This window comes from Lepidochelys olivacea, assembly GCF_965140295.1.
Source record: "Lepidochelys olivacea isolate rLepOli2 genome assembly, chromosome: 1".
Taxonomy (NCBI): Eukaryota; Metazoa; Chordata; order Testudines; family Cheloniidae; genus Lepidochelys; species Lepidochelys olivacea.
This window is the reverse complement of record NC_140411.1, coordinates 256,407,728-256,431,131: the sequence shown is the minus strand read 5'-3', so window position 1 is coordinate 256,431,131 and position 23,404 is coordinate 256,407,728. Positions and strand designations below refer to the sequence as shown.

The 23,404-nt window shown below is 44.0% G+C and overlaps 1 protein-coding gene across 2 annotated transcripts in view; it reads left to right on the top strand.

The window, feature by feature from the left end:
* The window catches only part of LARGE1 (LARGE xylosyl- and glucuronyltransferase 1), a 361,133-nt gene that overhangs the window by 322,067 nt on the left and 15,662 nt on the right, over positions 1-23,404 (top strand). For both annotated transcript variants that reach the window (XM_084627513.1, XM_084627512.1), the window contains 3 exons: positions 1,013-1,176; positions 7,149-7,427; positions 21,921-22,067. In XM_084627513.1, coding sequence (XP_084483639.1) covers positions 1,013-1,176; positions 7,149-7,427; positions 21,921-22,067 — 590 coding nt within the window. The remainder of the gene's footprint in view (positions 1-1,012; positions 1,177-7,148; positions 7,428-21,920; positions 22,068-23,404) is intronic.

Genomic DNA, 23,404 nt, shown 5'->3' with positions numbered 1-23,404 from the left:
AGGTTTTTTAGATCATTCTATGTAATTTATTAGAGAATCATATCACTTTTATAAAAAGACAGTCATTCTTTATTAAGTTCTCGAGTTCTTAAGAGTAATTCCCATAGAACCCTACTTAATTTCTATGGGACCCTAAAGGTTTCATCCTTATTAAATTCCATAGGACTCTTCCAGAAAGGCTAACTGCTTGGATTTGTCTTTTTAAATGAATGCTATTTAAATATTCAGTCCACTTGTTTGTTTTTTAAAGAATTTGATACAGGAGTAGAATTGGGCTGGATCATGGTGGCTTGGCATACTTTTCTGTTCCAGAATCTAAGCTTCTCTCTCTCTCTCTCTCTTTTTTTTTTTTTTTTTTTCCCATTTTAAGCCTCCATTTTAAAAAATGACTACTGATTTGGGTGTTTTTGTTTTTGGGTGCCATCTTAACCTTAAAAGGGCCTGATTTTTATAAAGTGCTGAGCATCCAACTTCTGAAAATCAGGCTCCTTTAAAGTATTTCAGGTCGGGTGCCCCAAATCACTTGTCCCATTTCAAAATGTAGGCCTACATGTCTCACCATTGTAGTTGCAAAGAAAATCTTCACATTGTGAATCTAATGTAGTTCAGGGCAGTAATGTCTGCCTGAGTCTACAGACAGTCTGAAACATTAGCTCTGAGAGAGAAGTGAACTGCCTTATTCATCTCATCAGAGTGATGACTCTGAAACCTAATGATCATTTAAATGCCAGTGTTGTTGGCTGTTTCACTGCTGGTTAAAGAATCCAAAAGGGCAAGGGACAATCATACTGTAAAGTTCTGCCCAATCTATTGTAAGTCCCTTTTTTTGGCACCTTGTTCTATGACTCAAATGGGTGAGGCTTGGGAGAATACCACTACTTCCCCGCCCCCCACCATATTCAAGCTGTGATTCAGTTGTGCCAAGACTGGGCCACCCAGAACTCATTATTCTCCATGCTTTGCAATAGGAAATATGGAGTACAGCACCTTTATGCCTGATGTTTGTTTACAGCTTCAGAAGCAGTTGTCCGAGCTGGATGAGGATGACCTGTGCTACGAATTTCGTCGGGAGCGCTTCACCGTCCATCGCACTCATTTGTATTTTCTACATTATGAGTATGAGCCTGCCTCAGACAACACTGATGTAACTCTGGTGGCTCAGCTCTCAATGGACAGGTAAGGAAAGCTCTTTTGTTCTATAAGGAAATCAGAAACAGTGAATATCTCCTACAAACTCCAAGAAGCTTCCCAGAATTTCAGCAGTTCCATGCATTAGAGAGAGGAGTATGACATTTTAATTGTGAAAATAGGGGACTTGCACTCTTGAATGAAGAAGTAGGTGTTGTACAAGTATCCACTGTTTATCTATGCCAGGAACTGAGGTGCATTGGCAGAGCTGCATGAGAAGCTGAGGTTTGGAATAGCAGAGGTTACTACCACTCAGGACTGTGGGGCATGGTTCATTTGTTGTGATTTATAACAACCTATAAAAATTAGGAGAACTGTGTCCTGGATGTTGACACAGTACAAGAGCTGTTCAAAATGTTCAGCATAAAAAAATGTCTCATTTGCACGTGCATTTTCTCAACACTAACATTTTCCTGTGGAAAATGTCAACTTCAATCTTTTTTTTTTTAATTTTCTCATCAGGAGAATTGATACAAAATATTGTTTCTAGTTGACATTTAGAGGTGGAACATTTTTTCAATTTGAAATGTCAGTTTGAAACAAAAAAAAAGTTATTTCAACATCTCAGATTATTTCATTTCTTAAAAAATATTAAAGTTTTCATTTTAACATTGATGATTTGAAACTTTTCGGAATTTATCATTCTGCTCAATTTTACAAAAGTTCAGTTTTCTATTCTGAAGTGAAAACTAATTTTCTGAGGGATGAAAATTCCATCTGCTGACCAGCCAGTACACAGTACTTGTCTTGTCTAATTCCAGCAATTGCAATTAGTGGTCCACTTTCAGAAACTTAAAAATTAGTATTAAAAACAACAACAAAGCCCACCCCAAAATCAACCACCTAAGTCAGTCTCCATTTTCCTGCAGTTTTTAGTCTGAATCTGCAGCCATGCCTCACTCTGGCTGCTCTCAGAATGTATTACAAGAGGGGGAAAGCACCACTTTAATATGAACAGGCAACTGATGCTGCAGTAAGTGGCTTCAAGGTTAAACTCATGGTATGATGGGATAACATGATTTTGGCAATTAATTGATATTTAAATATTCATGGTAAATAGGCCCAATGGCCTGTGATGGGATGTTAGATGGGGTGGGATCTGAGTTACTACAGAGAATTCTTTCCTAGGTATCTGGCTGGTGAATCTTGCCCATATGCTCAGGGTTCAGCTGATCGCCATATTTGGGGTCGGGAAGGAATTTTCCTCCAGGGCAGATTGGAAGAGGCCCTGGGGGGTTTTCGCCCCCCTCTGTAGCATGGGGCATGAGTCACTTGCTGGAGGATTCTCTGCACCTTGAAGTCTTTAAACCATGATTTGAGGACTTCAATAGCTCAGACATAGGTGAGAGGTTTATCGCAGGAATGGGTGGGTGAGATTTTGTGGCCTGCGTTGTGCAGGAGGTCAGACTAGATGATCATAATGGTCCCTTCTGACCTTAATATCTACGAATCTATGAAGTGGAGCACATATAGAACACAACATGACACGTGCACGACACCTCTTTAGCTCTAGCAGAAGGTCAGCACTATTCCAGGGAGGACCAAAGGAATTCAGATTGACAAAACATTTTCAGAATACTATAAAAATAAATACCGTCTAATGAAAGTGGCACCATTTAGCCACCTCCTCAGCACTATATTCTGCACATTCAGTGATGATTTGCCAGCTTCACCAGAGCTTCGTGTATTGATTTTTAATTTAAAAAACATTTCTTAAGTATTTGCAAACCTTTGAGTAAAAAAAACAGTCTCTGAGTGAATGCCATAATAAATTAGTAAAGCTGGTATGTGTGTGGTTTCCCTCCAGAATTTAATTCAAAAGAACGAGCTGCAGCTCTGTGCCATTTCACTGGCAATGATGCAAAGTCTGATCATCTGTTCTGGATCCTCACAGGGACACACATTTTACTGATAGACAGAGCTGCAGTTTTATTCAGAAAGAACACCCCTTCCAATGCAGTGCAGGAAAACTCCTTCCATGCTTCATTGGTGTGTTGTTATTATTTATTGATTTGGGTTGAAAATACTCTCTTTCAGCTAAAATCAATAAATAATATCTTACCACCAAAGAAGCATTTAGCTGTTTTATTTTTCCCTCATGTCTTTCAGTTGCTACCTTTTTTATCTTCTTTAGCTGCTTTTATTAAGCTCCTCTGTAGCAGTTATAGAGATTTGTGAACAGTGTCTCAGAAAGAGATAGACATGTACATAAATGATATGCTGCATAGTATATACCTCCATTATTCCTTCAAACTATTGTAAGAAGAAAAGGAAACCCAAGTCAGCCGCTATCAGTGTCTCCAGATCTAGTCCCGCTGGGGCTAAGACTGACATGATTGCAGTGATAGGTTTACGGATGTTTGTCTTGCAGGCCGGGGGGAAGGAGAAGGGGAGCAGAGGTACATTTTAGAAGTCCAAAATAGATGCCCACAGAAGGAGGCACATTCATTGGTGTTTATTACTGGTTATATGTTGTCTTTCAGACTGATGCAGATTGCTTAACTGCACCACTAGCTATGAAGGCGTTATTCAGGAGTATACCTTGGCTAGACTGCCTTTCTAAAGCAATGTCTGTCCTTAGCATTCAGCTGTCAGAAGTAGTTGTTACAGTGCAAGCTTGAAGTGTGGACAAAGAAAGCCACAGTTGACACCAGTTGAGTGTATTGAAACTGGAATAAGAGGGAGTCAAGTGGCAAAAGAATTCCTAAGGGGGAAGCTGATCACAAAGAAACAATCAAACAAACAAAAAAGATTTACAGCAAAATCCTCTTGACTGGGCATAGACCTTGTTGGAAACAAACATGTACCAACTGATCATCTTGATTTGTCAGAGACTATATTGTGCTGGGACATATTTACTTCATGAACTTCTTTAAAAGTGAGCATTGCACAGAGCAATTTTTTGAAAAACCAAAGAAGCTATATTTCTTGGTTTAGAAGCCATAATTTGTAGATTTTAAGGGCAGAAGGAACAATTATGATCATCTACTCTGACCTCCTGCATAACACAGGTCATAGAATTTCACCCTGTGATTCCTACATCAAACCCAATAACTTGTGGTGGATCTGAGCATATCATTTAAAAAGACACTACAGAGCTGGAAGTATTACTCCTGGGGGAATCCTGCACCAAAAAAATAAAAATTCTGTGCCAAAAAGTAAAAAATTCTGGACACAATATTTTAAAATTCTGCAAAATTCTGCACACTTTATTTGTCAAAATAACACAATATAATCACATGAGTTTCAATTTATTTTGGTAATTTATTTCAAAATACCTGTCAGCAAGTATGGCTGTAACAATACAGACAACACAACATATTCAGAAAATGTTTTTGACAAATAGATTCCTTATTAGGCATATTAATACAGAACTTTGAGTAATAATTCATTAAAGCTGAAATACAGAAACTTATTTCCTGCACCCCTCAAAAGCAGTGCAAAGGCTTGGGGGAGCCAGCGACAATGGAGAAGCTGAGGGAGAGGGAAGTAATTGCTGAGAAGGAGGCTGGGAGTGAACCTGGAGGCTTGTTAGGTGTGGGTGGGATAAGTACGGAACAGGTTTTTTTTCTGGGGAAGGATTGTTAGGAAGTTGTGGAGCCTCCCCAGTGCAGTCCCTGGTGGACCCCTAGCTTTTCGCATTCAGCCAGGCATATCTGCACATGTCCCCATGTGTCCCTGCACTTTCACTCTCTCCTCTCCCCATGTGTCCCTGCACCCTCACTCTGCCAAACATAGCTGCCCTTGTCCCCATATGTCCCTGCATCGTCTCCCCCATCCCCATGTGGCCCTGCACCCCCATTTCCATTCAGTCCCTAGCTCAATGTTATCACCCAACTAGTTCATGGCCCCAGCCCTAGTCTGTCTCCCCACTAGCCCTCTGAATCCCAGTCTGGGTGACCCCCCGCTCCCCCCGGAGCCCCATGTGTCCCCCTCTGTCCATCCCCCCTCATATCCCATGCCTTCTCACATGGCCCCACAGGCAGGGTGCTGTGAGAAGGCAGCCTCTGCTCCCTCCCTCTCCACAGCTGGCTGCTCCGGCCCGTGAGCCAGCTGCCCTCTTCTCTGGCATCACATCAGCCCCTGGTGGGTGAAAGGTGTAATTGCAGAGTGACCCCCTCACAGCTTTTCTTTGCCTCCCCATCAGAATCGATTATTCTGCGGGGCCGGGAGGAATCTGTGGGGGACATTAATTTGGTGCTTGCTCAGTGATGTAGAATTCCCCCAGGAGTAGAAATATCCTGAAGTGAGCAAAAGTGTACAATGGGAAATGTATATTAACAAAAAACAGTTCCCTCCTAACTACTGTGCAGAGTTTGCAGACATCATCAGGCGTGCCGTTTAAATGAGTTATGTGTACCATGTATCCATTGCTTAGAGTCCTTGAAAGGCATTGCTCTGCATCTGTTCCCTGGCAATTTTCCCATTTAAGCAAGGGTGCCCTTTATCTGAGATCTGATTAATAGGATTTTGCTGATTGATTGGTTTCTACTGTGTAGCAAAAAAAAAAAAGTATGCTTTTCTTTATTGCTTAGCTGCATTACAGGTTTTATTTATGATTCCTAAAATCAGTAGCCTAAAGCCTTTCACATACCTTTTAGATCTTTTTTATCGATCTCTGTTTCTAGTACAGCTGCATGTTGCACCCTGATAATAGCCTTTGTTTCAATAATAGATAAAAAGAAAATAATGCACCAGGTATAGACTAGTCAAGGTAATCTTTCATATCTAGGGAAAAAGCTTTATATTTCCTGGATGTCATCAGGATCACTCAAAGCTGGAAGAAAAAGCTATTAAATAAAAATCAGAATTTATATTTTGCTGGTATGAACACATCATTCCTTTCTGCTACAAAGCTTAGGGAGATCGTAGGAGTGGGAAATTATTTCCTTTGATTACTATGATGCAGAAAACTTTTCTTGTGTCTTGTCTGAATATTAATGGGGAAAAAATCTACTGATGTGGAGATTTGGAAGGTAGAGAAAACAATTGTACTCCATAGTCTATTCTTGCTGATTTTGAATGGAATACCTAGCTGTGCTATATAGCCTTGTTTCACTTAACATTAACTAAAGATGCTTTTTAACCAGAGCTTGCTATATTATTAGGCGTCACATCTTAATCTCTATAGGTCCCTCTAGAAACTGTCTGGAGTGTTTAGAGCATTTTGACCAGATAGGATTTAATTTAGTTCTGTGTATGGAATCTCTGTTTGGTGGTGTTGTCAATAATGTCATTACTGGTGTATGAGTTTTTAAAAAATATTATACATAAAATCTGTTTTTAAAAGTCAATGGCATAAGAGCTTGGAGAGAAATCATTAAAAATTCTACAAATTGATATTTCAAAGGCTATTTCTGTTTGAAATGTTTTCTGTTTACACTCCATGGTCCAACCCCCCCTCCCGCCACTCCACCACCTCCACACACCCCACATGCCCCATCCACCCCATCCCATTTCTGTAGATGTGCCATCTTTGTGACATTGTCCTGACAGTATGTTTTCTTTTGGTCCGTAGGAATTTTCATAAAATGCAGTAATCACCCAATCCATCACATTGTATAACCTTCAAATATAATTCCCTAGCAAAACCTTTTAGGACCCTGCCCTTCCAGGGCCCTTGTAGTATTATAGCAGCCAAGTGCATTATGGGCTACTACATCTGTTCCCTTCCACCAGCTGCTTGAAAGGACCTACAAAACCTTACTAGTTGAGGTTACCTTGACTTCAGTGAAAGATGAGAGCACTCAGCACCACCTTGGATCATAAGGCCCCCACCTGTAAGTGAAACTACTCAGGCAGATCCCTGCACCTGCACAGAGCCCCACTGACTTCAGTGGGACTTCACATAGGTACAGGAGTCTACCTGTGCAGGCCTTCATGCAGCATCATGGCCTATGGCAGGAAGAGTCCCAGAGATATCTGTTTCCCTTTTTTGATTCTTCCTCTTCTTCTTTCAGGCTCCAGATGCTTGAAGCTATCTGCAAACATTGGGAGGGTCCAATCAGCCTGGCACTCTATCTTTCTGATGCAGAGGCCCAACAATTCCTGCGCTACGCCCAGGGCTCGGAAGTCCTCATGAGCCGACGCAATGTTGGGTACCATATAGTGTACAAGGAGGGCCAGTTCTATCCTGTGAATCTCCTGCGGAATGTGGCCATGAAGCACATCAGCACACCATACATGTTCTTGTCTGACATTGACTTCTTGCCCATGTATGGACTCTACGAATACCTCAGGTAAATATAGGGTGAGGCTGTTCACACACCCTTCCCCCCACACACACACAGTGAAACAGTTGGGTCAGGCCCTAAGTGGAGCATAATAGCTTCGGATATTAGAAATGTGTGAACACCAAGCAGGGGAGAGGAATTATTTAGGGTGGCAGAAGAGGCTATAACTAGACATAATTGGATGAAGTGAAGAAAGGAGAAACTGAGACAAACAGTGAGCTCTATGAAACTGGGGAATAGTTCCAAGGGAGGTGGTGGAAGGCCCTCATTACTTGTCAATTTGAAAATTATATTGGACCAAGCACTAGTAAATGTGTAGTAGCTTCCTGTGTTAGCAGGGAGATGGGCTGGGTGACCTATTAGGTCTTTTCCATCTCTATTGTGTAGGGTTCTAGGATGTCTGTGACAGAGAAAACATGCAAAATGTTACTGAAATTGTTCTCCGCATGAGGTACTGTTAACCCAGCACTGTACCCTGGAAATGGGATTATGACCCAAGCAGGTTTGATATGTGATTGCAAGACAAGAGCCTGTCAAGGCAGAATAATTAGTGTACTGAAATTGGAAGGGGTGACTTGAATGTGTATTGTATAGTAATGAATGTGAACACACTTGACTGAGTGAACTCTGGACCTCTGATCATTTAACACAGCCTCCTTTAATGGAGACTTTTTCCCTCTGCAAAGAGAGGCTGACACCAGAGCCAAGTGTGTGGGGCAAGGAGGACACCCTCTGGTCAGACAGAAGGATTTAAATTCCTTAATCCCTACTAGAAAAGGAGTACTAGTGGCACCTTAGAGACTAACCAATTTATTTGAGCATAAGCTTTCGTGAGCTACAGCTCACTTCACGATGCATCCGATGAAGTGAGCTGTAGCTCACAAAAGCTTATGCTCAGATAAATTGGTTAGTCTCCAAGGTGCCACTAGTACTCCTTTTTTTTTTTTTTTTTTTGCAAATACAGACTAACACAGCTGCTACTCTCAATCCCTATTAAATCTCATTTTTCCTTTGCTCTTCATCTCTCTCAAAAATTGGTAACATTTGATCAAAGTCATCCAACGAGGGTTCCAAATATGCAGACATTCAGTTTAATTGCACAGGCCCGGGCTCTTTGAATATAAAGAGAAATACACATTTCAGTGAATGGGATTGATGCAGGAAAGCGTTCGTCTCAAATTCACAGCTCATTCAGTTTTTTTCGTCTCACACAGACACACAATGAGGTGAGCTGTTTGGCTGTAGAAGATCCCTGCACCATTTGGATGCAATCTGATTCCTACTTTTATCCCATTCACCTTGTAAATCTGTATATGGATGTACATGCACCTAACTGCATTAAAACCAAGGGAGTTACACCCTCTGGTGTCAGCTCTCAGTTTATCCCCGTATTTCTCACCTATTTTAAGAATGTCTCCTTCTGCTCTTTTATGGTGCAAGAATTACAAAACTATTCTGTCCCTTCCCCCAGGATGACCCTCTCAGGACACGCAAAAGGATTATTATTATTAGCTCTTCTTTTCTTTGGTGCCTATGTCTCATACGATACATGTCCCATGCTTTCTGTAGATTGACCTCCAGTTAGAGCTCTGAAAGAGGCCCCCATGGCTATGACATTGGCATGTGTTCCAGAGAAAGCACCTCATTCCTTCCCACTGCTCAGAGGTACAGTAACGGAAGGCAGCACTAAAAGGCAAGAAGAAAGGAGGAACAGGAGGATAATGTGGAGAAATATACTTGAGACGCTGAAGGATAGAAATCATTTTCAGAGTTTGAATTTGCTTCAGATGACTAAATGGAGAGCCCCACCTAGTGGTGCCATTAGGAAGTGAGAAGATTTCCACTGAAAGTTGCAGCTGGTGTGTGATGCTCCACAAATGTTCATGCAGCTCTCACACCAGTCAGACTCTAACTGTGATTCCCTGTTGCTCAGGAAGGTCAGAATTGCTAATCTGACCTTCCTTGCTAATTGCTAATCTGGCCCTTTACAAAAGGGCATTTTTTGAAGGGCTTTTTGTTAAATAATGAGCAGTTTTAAGCAAAATAGCATAGCAAGCTGCCAGCCTGTTTTAAACAATGGTGACCCCCGTGTACTTCTTCACTGGAGTTCATAGTGGTACCTTCTGTGGGTAGTTGATTAGTAATATATATCTGAATGGCAGAAATCGTTCTTTAGGGCTGCCCATGCATGCATTCATTTCTGTCCCACCACGTACAGTAATAATAGGCTGACAGAAATAACGTATGATGCTTAAGGCCTGGCTCTTGTAAAGGGAAAGTCCCTCTGATAATACATTGATTTATCCATACTGTATATCTACAGTCTACCTGGTAAGAAGTATGGGATGGGGGAGATGTAATGATATAATGAATGTACGCTTTCAGAAACTCCCTGTGTCAATGGCTTGGCCCAAGATGGAGAAGGTCTGGCCATTATTCTAGATGTATGTTGCCAGCAACTAGATTTGAGATTTTTCACAGCTGTTTATAGAAGATCACGTCAGTGCATTTGATCTCCATCAAAACTCTTTCCCGCCTCCCTTCATCTACTATAGAGTACGAGGAGAAAGACATGTAGAGTTCAGAGACTTCCAGTTTACAATACTAAGGTCACCTTTATAGTGTGTCCTGAGTAGAATTCTTTTGTCACCCGCAGCATTCAGTCATCTGTCACTCAGATCACCTCAGCATTGCCCCAAAGCCAAAGGCTCCTTTTTAGTAGCTGTGAGTACTATATTTGAATCATCGTAGAGGTTTTTTAGCATGAAATAACTAGACAGGTTCTCTCTCTAGAGCATCTACAGCTGCAGTGGCTAGTGCGAAGGTTCCCTCCTGGCTTACCTGTCTCAAATATACTCCTCACATCCACTGACACACTGGGAGTGTATATCCTCGCTGTGTTCCTCTGGATTTATACCTGCCCCTCTCTAGCATGAAATGTGAAATATTTTTGGCCGCCTTGCACTGTGCATACACTGTGCTCAATGGGAGACAAACGTCACAAAGTAGCTGTTAGTTTTATTTGTCGGGTGTATTTGTTGGTTTTGCAGAGAGGAAGAATGATCTGATGGACTGAGCACAGGACAGGGAACTCTCGGGTTCCAACTTCAGCTCTGCCACTGACTTGTAAATTAGTCTTGGACAAGTCACTTTAGGCCTGGTCTGAGCCCCATTTGAGTCAGTGGAAAGACTCCCATTCAATTGAGGGGGTTTAGGATTAGGCTATTCACCTTTCTGTGAGAATGTCTACACTGCAATTGAAGGTGTGATTGTAACACAGGTAGACATACCCATGCTAGCTTTAATACAGTTAGTATGGCCCAAAATAGAAGTGAAGATGCAGCAGCACAGACCCCGGCATGGGCTAGCGATGTGGGTATGTACCCAGGGTTCTGGGTGGGTTTGAACAGTTTACACTGTAATCAAAACGTAAGTCTGGAAGGGACCACAACAGGTCATGTAGTCCTGTCCCCTGCACTGAGGCAGGACCAAGTACACCTAAATCATCCCTGACAGGTGTTTGTCTATCCTGTTCTTAAAAACCTCCAGTGATGGGGATGGGGACCAGGCAGGTGGTAGTGGTCGGGGACTCTCTCCTCAGGGGGACTGAGTCATCTATCTGCCGCCCCGACCGGGAAAACCGAGAAGTCTGCTGCTTGCCAGGAGCTAGGATTCATGATGTGACGAAGAGACTGCCGAGACTCATCAAGCCCTCAGATCGCTACCCCTTCCTGCTTCTCCACGTGGGCACCAATGATACTGCCAAGAATGACCTTGAGCGGATCACTGTGGACTACATGGCTCTGGGAAAAAGGATAAAGGAGTTTGAGGCGCAAGTGGTCTTCTCGTCCATCCTCCCCGTGGAAGGAAAGGCCTAGGTAGAGACCGTCGAATCGTGGAAGTCAATGAATGGCTACGCAGGTGGTGTCGGAGAGAAGGCTTTGGATTCTTTGACTATGGGATGGTGTTCCAAGAAGGAGGAGTGCTAGGCAGAGACGGGCTCCACCTAACGAAGAGAGGGAAGAGCATTTTCGCAAGCCGGCTGGCTAACCCAGTGAGGAGGGCTTTAAACTAGGTTTACCGGGGGAAGGAGACCAAAGCCCTGAGGTAAGTGGGGAAGTGGGATACCGGGAGGGAGCAGGAGCGCGCGAGAGGTCAGGGCTCCTGCCTCATACTGAGAAAGAGGGACGATCAGTGAGTTATCTTAAGTGCCTATACACAAATGCAAGAAGCCTGGGAAACAAGCAGGGAGAACTGGAAGTCCTGGCACAGTCAAGGAATTATGATGTGATTGGAGTAACAGAGACTTAGTGGGATAAGTCACATGACTGGAGTACTGTCATGTCATGGATGGATATAAATTGTTCAGGAAGGACAGGCAGGGCAGAAAAGGTGGGAGAGTTGCACTGTATGTAAGGGAGCAGTATGACTGCTCAGAGCTCAAGTATGAAACTGCAGAAAAACCTGAGTGTCTCTGGATTAAGTTTAGAAGTGTGAGCAACAAGGGTGATGTCGTGGTCGGAGTCTGCTATAGACCACCGAACCAGGGGGATGAGGTGGACGAGGCTTTCTTCTGGCACCTCACGGAAGTTACTAGATCGCAGGCCCTGGTTCTCATAGGAGTCTTCAATCACCCTGATATCTGCTGGGAGAGCAATACAGCGGTGCACAGACAATCCAGGAAGTTTTTGGAAAGGGTAGGGGACAATTTCCTGGTGCAAGTGCTGGAGGAACCAACTAGGGGCAGAGCTCTTCTTGACCTGCTGCTCACAAACCGGAAAGAATTATTAGGGGAAGCAAAAGTGGATGGGAACCTGGGAGGCAGTGAGCATGAGATGGTCGAGTTCAGGATCCTGACACAGGGAAGAAAGGAGAGCAGCAGGATATGGACCCTGGACTTCAGAAAAGCAGACTTTGACTCCCTCAGGGAACTGATGGGCAGGATCCCCTGGGAGAATAACATGAGGGGGAAAGGAGTCCAGGAGAGCTGGCTGTATTTTAAAGAATCCTTATTGAGGTTACAGGGACAAACCATCCCGATGTGTAAAAAGAATAGTAAATATGGCAGGCGACCAGCTTGGCTTAACAGTGAAATCCTTGCTGATCTTGAACACAAAAAAGAAGCTTACAAGAAGTGGAAGATTGGACAAATGACCAGGGAAGAGTATACAAATATTGCTTGGGGATGCAGGAGTGAAATCAGGAAGGCCAAATCCCACCTGGAGTTGCAGCTAGCAAGAGATGTTAAGAGTAACAAGAAGGGTTTCTTCAGGTATGTTAGCAACAAGAAGAAAGTCAAGAAAAGTGTGGGCCCCTTACTGAATGAGGGAGGCAACCTAGTGACAGAGGATGTGGAAAAAGCTAATGTACTCAATGCTTTTTTTGCCTCTGTCTTCACGAACAAGGTCAGTTCCCAGACTACTGCACTGGGCAGCACAGCATGGGGAGGAGATGACCAGCCCTCTGTGGAGAAAGAAGTGGTTCAGGACTATTTAGAAAAGCTGGACGAGCACTAGTCCATGGGGCCGGATGCGCGCATCTGAGAGTGCTAAAGGAGTTGGCGGATGTGATTGCAGAGCCATTGGCCATTATCTTTGAAAACTCATGGCGATCGGGGGAAGTCCTGGACGACTGGAAAAAGGCTAATGTAGTGTCCATCTTTTAAAAAGGGAAGAAGGAGGATCCTTGGAACTATAGGCCAGTCAGCCTCACCTCAGTCCCTGGAAAAATCATGGAGCAGGTCCTCAAGGAATCAATTCTGAAGCACTTAGAGGAGAGGAAAGTGATCAGGAACAGTCAGCATGGATTCACCAAGGGCAAGTCATGCCTGACTAATCTAATTGCCTTCTATGACGAGATAACTGGCTCTGTGGATGAGGGGAAAGCAGTGGACGTGTTGCTCCTTGACTTTAGCAAAGCTTTTGACACGGTCTCCCACAGTATTCTTGCCAGCAAGTTAAAGAAGTATGGGCTGGATGAATGGACTATAAGGTGGATAGAAAGTTGGCTAGATTGTCGGGCTCAACAGGTAGTGATCAATGGCTCCATGTCTAGTTGGCAGCCGGTATCAAGTGGAGTGTCCCAAGGGTCGGTCCTTGGGCCGGTTTTGTTCAATATCTTCATAAATGATCTGGAGGATGGTGTGGATTGCACCCTCAGCAAGTTTGCATATGACACTAAACTGGGAGGAGAGGTACATACGCTGGAGGGTAGGGATAGGATACAGAGGGACCTAGACAAATTAGAGGATTGGGCCAAAAGAAATCTGATGAGGTTCAACAGGGACAAATGCAGAGTCCTGCACTTAGGACGGAAGAATCCCATGCACCGCTACAGACTCGGGACCGAATGGCTAGGCAGCAGTTCTGCAGAAAAGGACCTAGGGGTTACAGTGGATGAGAAGCTGGATGTGAATCAACAGTGTGCCCTTGTTGCCAAGAAGGCCAATGGCATTTTGGGATGTATACGTAGGGGCATTGCCAGCAGATCGAGGGACGTGATCGTTCCCCTCTATTCGACATTGGTGAGGCCTCATCTGGAGTACTGTGTCCAGTTTTGGGCCCCACACTACAAGAAGGATGTGGAAAAATTGAAAAGAGTCCAGTGGAGGGCAACAAAAATTATTAGGGGACTGGAACACATGACTTATGAGGAGAGGCTGAGGGAACTGGGATTGTTTAGTCTGCGGAAGAGAAGAATGAGGGGGGATTTGGTAGCTGCTTTCAACTACCTGAAAGGGGGTTCCAAAGAGGATGGATCTAGACTGTTCTCAGTGGTAACTGATGACAGGACAAGGAGTAATGGTCTCAAGTTGCAGTGGGGGAAGTTTAGGTTGGATATTAGGAAAACCGTTTTCACTAGGAGGGTGGTGAAACACTGGAATGTGTACCTAGGGAGGTGGTGGAATCTCCTTCCTTAGATATTTTTAAGGTCAGGCTTGACAAAGCCCTGGCTGGGATGATTTAGTTGGGGATTGGTCCTGCTTTGAGCAGGGGATTGGACTTGATGACCTCCTGAGGTCCCTTCCAACCCTGATATTCTATGATTCTATGGGGATTTCACAACCTCCCTTGGAAGCCTGTTCCAGAGCTTAACTATCCTTATAGATAGAAAGTTTTCCCTATTATCTAACCTAAATCTTCCTTGCTGCAGATTCAGCAGTCAGAGGACATGGAGAACAATTGATCACCATCCTGTTTGTAACAGCCCTTCACGTATTGAAGACTGTTATCTGATTCCGACTCAGTCTGCTTTTCTCAGGACTAAACATGCCCTTTTTTTTTTTTAAACATTTCCTCATAGATCATGTTTTCTAAACTGTTTATATTTTTGTTTTTCCTCTGGACTCTCTCCAGTTTGTCCACATATCTCTTAAATTGTGGTGCCCAGAACTGGACATACTACTCCAGCTGAGGTCTCACCAGTGTCAATTGGACAATCACCCTCTGTGTCTTACATGCAACAACCTGTTAATACACCCTAGAATTATATTAGCCTTTTCCACAACTGCATCACATTGTTGACTCATATTCAATTTGTGATCTACTGTGACACCCAGATCATTTTCTGCAGTACTACTGCCCTGCCAATTAATCCCAATTTTGTATTTGTGCATTTGATTTTTCCTTCCAAAGTGCAGTACTTTGAACTTGTCTTTATTGAATTGCACCTTGTTGATTTCAGACCAATTCTCCAATTTGACGTGGTCATTTTGGATTCTAATCCTCTCCTCCAAAGCACTTGGAACCCCTTCCAGCTTGGTGTCATCCATAACTGCACACTATTCAAACTATGCTCTGAAAACAGAATTATTAATTTCCTTCTGGGTTTTTCTGTGGAACTCATTATCCAAGTCATTAATGAAAATATTGAATAGTACCAGACCGAGGACAGACCCCATTGGGACTCCACTAGATAAATCCACTTAGTTCGATAGTGAATCATTGATAATTACTCTTTGAGTACCGTCTTTCAACCAGTTATGCACGCATCCATACCATATTTCCCAAGTGTGCTTATGTGAATGTCATGTGGGACTGTGTCAAAAGCCTTACTAAAATGAAGATATATCACATCTACAGCTTTCCTTCTATTGCACACAAGGATGTGTGCAATAGGGGTTGCACACAAGGATGCCTGGGAAATGGTTTTCTAGACAATGCTAAAAAAGAGAAAGTCTTCACAAATTCACATATCCTTGTTTTAGGTGTTTCGGAAAATTATAGGTATTAGAAAATAGATGCTGAGGTATTAAAACTGAAAATACCTTCTCAAGAACGGTACACAAATTAAATAGTTTCCCCAGTGTTAGTTGCAAAATATCCAGATTTATTATTGGCATTCCATTACACACATCCAGTGACAATTATGGTTGAAATCTTTCTAATTCAAATACCACAACGCCCACCGAAAAGGTGGAAGAAAATCGAATATACTTCAGACTATGAAATAGGTAGATTGTAATGGAATGGTGCTGCTAGAAAAATTAACATTGAAAAAATATTTTGATCAGTTAAACTGAGCATATCAAGTGCAAGGAAAAGCCAGCTAAAGAACTAGTGGTAGCTCAGGATGCTGCCCTGAGTTGGGATATATTCTCCATGTTTGGGAGTTAAGATAGGTCCTTTGCTCACAAACCAGCAAGGCTGGGGAAATGAAAGAGGGAATGGTTATGATATCCAGGGAAGAATTCTGGTGCTGCACCAACTGTCGCTGTCTGGTTGATTTGAGATGAACAGAAGCACTTTGTGAGCTCTGCATGTATCCCAAATCCCCTGCGTCCCCAGCAACTACATCCTTTCCCACCTCCTTATTTCCCTAGCCCCGACTCTCCCTCAGATTTTTGGTCAGCAGCTCCCTTTCCTCAGGAACCTCCACCTCATAATACAAACATGCTATGGCCCCCACCCAACCTTGATGCTCCCTGCCATTTTAAATACCACCTCATCACTGCTGAAATAATTGAAAATGCTGTCCAGAACCGCAGTCTCCGTTTCCTGTCCTCCACCTCCATCCTAGATCCCTTCAGTCTGGCTTCCACCCTCCACTCCACTGAAACTGCTGTTACCAAAGTTACTAAGAATTTCTTCATGAATAAATCACAGGGCTTCTACTCCATCCTCATCCTCCTTGACTTCTTGACTGCTTTTGGCACAGCTGACCACACCTTCCTCCTTGAAACGACGTCCTCCCTGGCTGTTCATGAACATCGCTCCTGATTTCCCTCCATCCTCTTTGGTTGTTCCTTCATTGTTTCAATCCGTGGACCCTGTTAAGGGGCTTATTCCTTCACCCACTTACTTCCCTGGTCCTTCTCGCATGAACAGAGAGCAACAATACCTGAAGTCCAAAGGTGCAAACAATTCGATGTTTATTGGGGTGAACTTCCAGCAAGCATGATTCCAGTTTCCTTCCTTAGTATCCCCCTTCCCAGCTCTGACACCACAGAGCCTTAGCTGTGGCCCTGTTCCCATTCCTGCTCTTAGCTAAACATGATTCCAATTTCCTACCCCCATTCCCTGTTCCCATTTCCCCCACCCCACCCACACTTCCTGATTGACTGCAGACTACATAGTAAAACTTGAGTTCTGCTTAGGTATACCTTAACCAATCATTTTACTGAAATTTAACTAACCAATCCTAACATATTGTAACATGATTATTTAACCAGTTATATCCCACCACCTTAATTAGTTTACGCCCAGCAAAATTAATTATACAGCAGACAGGAACAATCACAGAACCAGACAGAGATTATGCAGACAAACAATAGGGAAATGGGGACTACAGTGATAGAACAACCACAGAAATGTGAATTTCACATCCCAGCTATTGATAAGTGAGTTCTTGCCAGACAGAAAACTATCAACCTAAATTTCCTTTTACATCTTCTAGGCTCTTCCCTTTCTCTGGAGGTGATAGATCGGATCACCTTCCTAACAGCCCCATATTGACTAGTTTGGAATGTGAGGATGTGACCGGTCGCTTCCCAGCTTACGGCTGCCTCTGCTGCTTAGCCAAAGGCCCTAGCCTAAGAACAGGGCCTCAGACTGTCACAGTAAGAGAAGGCTCTTACACCGGCAGACAGTGATTTTGATTCTTTCTTTTATACCTCTATAACTAGCCAAGTGATAAGAATACACCTAAATTCTTAGAGTATAGGCCTTTACAGACTGGCCTGAATATCTATATCCTAACAGGCCCTCTTCCTCTCCTCTCCCACTTCTGGCGGACGTTCCACAGGGCTCCATCCTTGGTTCCCTAGTCTTCTCATGCTATATGCCAGGCTAGGGTCTCCAGTTCTCATTGGACTTAAGGCAGCCAAAGTTAGACAGCAGAGGCTGCTCCACAGCTTTCTGCACCAGCTGTCCTCTCGGGCCCCTCATATGGGGAAGGGGCATTCTGGTGAGTTGGGGAGAAGGCAGGGTAGAGTGGAAGTCTGTTCCCCCCGATCCTCCATGGCATAAAGCCCTCTATAGACTTTATGCACATTTGAGCTCCTCCCCTACAGCTCTAAAGTGAAATGGGACCAGGCAGCTCAGGATTAGGGAGCAGCAAGTATCCCTCTGTAGTGCCCCTTCTGCATCCCAGGGTGGAACATCTGCCCAACTCTCTCCAGGAACCTCATCCACTCACATTACTTCAATTCCTATTCTATGCAAATGACTCACAAATTTACTTCTCTACTGTTGACCTGTCTCCCTCTATCCAGTCCCATACCTTGGCCTATCTCCCTGGCTTTTGCTTGTGGCTGTGTTACCATCCGCTTACATTCAACATGTCCAAAATGGAACTCACATTTCCCCCTCTCCTTGTCACAGCTGACAGTGCCATCATCCTCCCCATTAATCAGGCCTATAACCTGGATATCATCTGTGACTCTTACTCCCCCTCTCTCTAGCCCCACAAATCAGGGCCATATCCAGATCATGGCATTGCCTCCACCAGGACATTTCTAAAATCCACAATGCTAAAACTCTTGCTCGGGCCAGCATCAACTCCTGTCTTGACTAAAATGCAGTCCCCTCCTGTCTGGGTTTCCTAATTGCCACCTCAGCTCCCCCTAACATTCATTCCATGGTATCACTGCTCTGCTGCTGGGATCATGCTGACCATGTTGCCTCCCTCTTGGAGCATCTCCGCTGGTGGTTCTTCTGCTGCTGCATTCAATTCAAGTTTCTTATCCTTATCTTTATGGCCCTTCAGAACTTTTCCCCTCTCCATTTAACCACTCTTCCATCTTTCTGCATTGACTCCACCGTGTCCATCATGTCAGTGATTCCAGCCTCCTTCACCTATTTGTGTGTTCCTTTTTGCTTTCCTCCATGCCACCCCTATGCATGGAATGTTTTCCCCTACTAGTCCATAAAACTACTGTCTTCGCCTCCTTCCAGCCCATTCTCAAGTCCCTCCTCTGCAACGATACCTACAGTTAATGACCCACTGCCAATGGCTGTAAGGATTACCAATATAAATATTATTTTGTTTCTATCTAATAACTTAAGAAATGAGTGCACTGCAACTATCTAGTTATGCAGACAATGTCCTCTACATCACCACATGGTGCTGCTGCTGTCACCCTTGTCCTCTCTCTTCTTTCCCTCATACTTCTTTGTTTGTTACACCCACTTATTATATCTGAAATTGGATCATAAGCTCTTTGGTGTTTGCACAGTGCCTAGTACAATGAGGCCTCAATCCCTGACTGGGGCTTCTGGATGCTACTGCCCTACAAATAAAAAATAATATCAACAGCCATAATTTAAAGCTGCCATTTCCTGGCAAAACACCTAAGGAAGGACATCAGTGCAAACACTGCCTGCCCTTCCCCAGGGGTGAAACTCTCTGCGATGTAGCAGCCTGGGCTGCTGGCTCAGGTTTGCACATCTCTGAACCAAGGGGATGAACCAAGCCCATGGAGTCCTAAAATGGTGTCAGTGAGACTAAATTAGTGTGATTTCCATACTGAGAGGGACTAGAAGAAACTGCAAGTTAAAGCAGGGGGAAGAATCATTAGGCGTGTCATAAACACTGGATTTTGGCATCACTCACTGATTCTGACAGGCTGAGGAAGCTCTGTTTAAAGGAGTCATCTACATGCAGATCATTAGCAGTGGTGGGAAACGAAACAGAGGAAAAAGTACAGGAAAGTTTTAATGGGAGGCTGATAAAATCCTTCAGTTCTGTAAAGTTTGTTGGAATGTGGCAGTGGCTCTTTAAACAATGCAAATTTTCAGAAAGCTGATTGAGAACAGCCTCATTTTATAGAATAGACCTATAGGGAATCCTAGGACGCAAAGTTAATATGAATTCCCTAAAATGCAAATTTTATTAAACAACCCTTTCCTCCTCCTCCTTCGATGCAGTGGGAATGAATTCTTGCTATTCTGGACCTAAGAAAAGTGGCTTGTTGGTTCCCTTTTGATGTTATGACAGCGTTCCCAAATCCTTCATCTCGTAAGGCTGCAGATAGTTTGTCGCTTATCAACATGGACCTTGGTTGCTCATTGCAGTACCATAAAAGTTAGTACAGTAAATCCTGTTAAGGGGAACTGAGTTTGACATGGGGAGAGAGGCAGATGTTTCATATGAAATGCAAAGATAATGAAAGGGAAATTGAGGCAGAGTTATTTCTACTGACAAGTATAGTAAGATTCAATTTGCGGTAGCAGTGACTTCTTTTCTTTTTTTTTTTAGTTACTTAGGAAAGTGAAGGCCCAATAGCTCTGGTTAGAGCTGCGTGCAGTGCAGGCAGGTGTTATGCCAGATTGCTCTGTTATTGCTATTATTAATTAATAGTGCAGTTAAAATTATTTGTATATCAGCAGAGTCTGAAGTCCCCAGGATGAAGGCCCCATTGTGCTAAGTGCTGTACAGTTCTTCCCTGAATAGCTCCCAGTCAAAATAGGCAAACAGACAAAAGGTGGGATAAAGGGATGCAACATACACACAGCTCTTCTGCTCAGGAATTGCCTCTTTGTACTGCACTTGTACAGTGTGCCTAGCACAATGGGGCGGGGGAACTAAATGCTACCACAGTACAAATAATCATCATAATACACACAGTTCTGCTAATTGACCTCAGTCTTAATTTGCGGCATCTGACAGCACACCTCAGTTCTGAGCTTGTTACTCCACACATGGGCCTCCCCTTGAGCAGAGACTAACAGTTTTGGCGCATGGTATATTTGAGGACGCGTGTGTGTGTTGTGAAATACGTTTAGATTGGCACCAGCTCCCAGTCTGCGTGGTGTGCGAGCTCTAAACAAGTGTTAAAAACAATGACAAAGTAACAGCTCAATGGGCCAGTAGAGGGCAATGGTACAAAAGTACCCAGGGTTTGAGCAGTGACTCTCCCTTTAAAGTTGGGAACAAAATTTAGACCAGGAGACAGGAAAATTACCATAACAAAGCACTTTCGAAACTTAAATCTTTTAAAACCAGAAGCTAAACTCCCATCGAGACTCTACTATAGTGTGTTTCTCTAAGGCATAGACAGTGTCTGACTGGAACAGTTGATCTTTCATGTAAGCAGTGGTTCTCAACCAGGAGTCCAGGGCTCCTTGGGGGACCACAAGCAGGTTTCAGAGGGTCCGCCAAGCAGGGCTGGTATTAGACTTGCTGGGGCCCAGGGCAGAAAGCCGAAGCCCCACCGGTGAAGCCTGAGGCCCTAAGCCCTGCCACCAGGGCTGAAGTTGAAGCCTGAGCAACTTAGCTTCACAGGGTCCACGGTGGCATGGGGCCCTAGGCAATTGCCCTGCTTGCAACCTCCTAACGCCGGCCCTGGTTTTTATACGTAGAAAAACACAGTTGTGGCACAGCTGGGCCATGGAGTTTTTATACCATGTTGCGGGTCGGGGGGAAGGGAGGCTTAGAAAGAAAAAGGTTGAAAACCCCTGCCTTAAAGAAATGGATGTCTTTTACTGATGGGCTCTCCCTAGCTTTCATTGTCAGAAAATCTAAATGCTGACTGAATTAATTGCCACTTCTTCCTAAATTCCTGGGTTTTACCAGTGTAAATGTGAAAGAGAGTTTGGAACATAGAGACTAATTACGTTGAAGTGTAACCAGTCTCCTCATACAGAGTCCCAAACTGTCCTGGCCAAATTGTGTCAGCTTAAAACTGCCATTCCTTGGCTGGTTATTTCCATAATCTGTAATAACAAACAGGACCATTCAAGGAATTTGGCCTTTACTCAGCTGAATGTCTCTTATAGGGAAAAGCAACTGAACCTACTCAAATTTATTATTCAGATAGACCTATATCACTGGGCAGTCAGCCAAATGCACCTTGAGTTTACAAACTTTCGTAGCAATGTATTGCTTAGTTTTTTCCTAGACCAACGTGTTAAATGAGATGAGGAAAACTACTCCGCACCAAGAAAAAGCTGTGCCATGGTAGAATGCACCACTTGATCTCTTTGTTCTTTACTATGAAAAGCCCTGTGATTTGCCCAGGTTAAAATTCTCCCCTTTGTATTCATTGCTCTTCTCTGCCAGGAAGTCTGTCATCCAGCTAGACTTGGCCAATACCAAGAAAGCTCTGATCGTACCAGCTTTTGAGACCCTTCGGTACCGCCTCTCCTTCCCCAAGTCAAAAGCAGAGCTGTTATCTATGTTGGACATGGGAACCCTCTTCACATTCAGGTAACAGAAGGCGCTTTCACTGAACCTCCAGCAGTGATCAACCTTGGCTTCTTGCTCATCTGTGGACATGTGGCTTGCCTCTCCCCTGGCCAGTCAGTAGTTCAATTAAGAAATGTATTGAGGTTTTCCCCCACTTTATTAAAAGGCAGTGATCTAGTGCCCCAACAGCTTGATTGGTGCATGTATTTCATCTTTAAACCCTGCATGTTATCTACTAATATTTCCCTGAGGGTTTTGCCCTTCCCTGTAGTCTAACCTCCTATTGTTAAATTGGCCTCATTTTATTTTTGACATTTTTATTGCATTACAAAATCACGCAAGAGCATTAAACCAGCGAGTGTGTAATATACCCTTTGTTGGCTAAGCACAGTCCAGGTAACTACCATTCATGTGACCAAGAAATAGTTTTCTACTGTTCACCAGCTGGCCCCAATATTGACTGATTGATCAATTTTTTAAAAGGCTGAATGGTCATGGGTCTTTTATAAGCTAGTGAGCAGCTAGACAAGTAAATGATGTTTCTCAATGCAAAGGAAAAACATTGTGGTTTTGTCGGTCTGAATACAAGACTGGGAGGCAGGAACACCTGAGGTTTAAACTCATCTGTGAAACAGACTCCTTCGGTGGTCTTGGATCAGGGGTGAAAGTAGGCCAGCATGGCGTACCGGTAAGAAGTGGCCGCAGGTACCAGCCCATACGCAGCTGATGTCATACCACTGCCATGGCAGCACTTTAACATCGCTTCCCCTTTTGCCTCACCTCCCATTGGCAGCCCGGCCAGTAGGTCCTACCGGCAGGGCCACCGATGGAGGGCGTAAAAGGGGCAGCTGCCCTGGGGCCCAGCAATTTAAAAGGGCCGGGGCTCCCGGCTGCTGCTACCACAGCAGCAGCCGGAGCCCCAGGCCCTTTTAGATTGCCGCCAGAGCCCTGGGCAGCGTGGGCCAGGCAGTGTGGATGGGCTGGCTGGGGGAGGCTGACGCCCCACCCCTTCCACCTGAGGTCCCGCCCCTTTCAGGGCCCCCTTACCAGTAAGTCTTCTGTGTTACTTTCACCCCTGCCTTGGACTTCCCTTCTCTGCTTCAGTCCCCTCATCTGTAAATTGAGAATAATAATACTTACCTAGGCTTGATGAGTGGATAATTTGAAAGTGCCACAAAGCTAGAAAGTGTGCAGTGTAGCCTGCTGGGTGCAGCACCAGACTGGGCCTCAGGAGACCTTGGTTCTATTTCCAGCTCTGACCTGCTGGATGACCTTTGGCAAACCACTTCACCTCCCAGTGCCTCAGTTTCACATCTGTAAAATGGGGATAATAATGCTTACCTCTCCTGTGTTAAAAC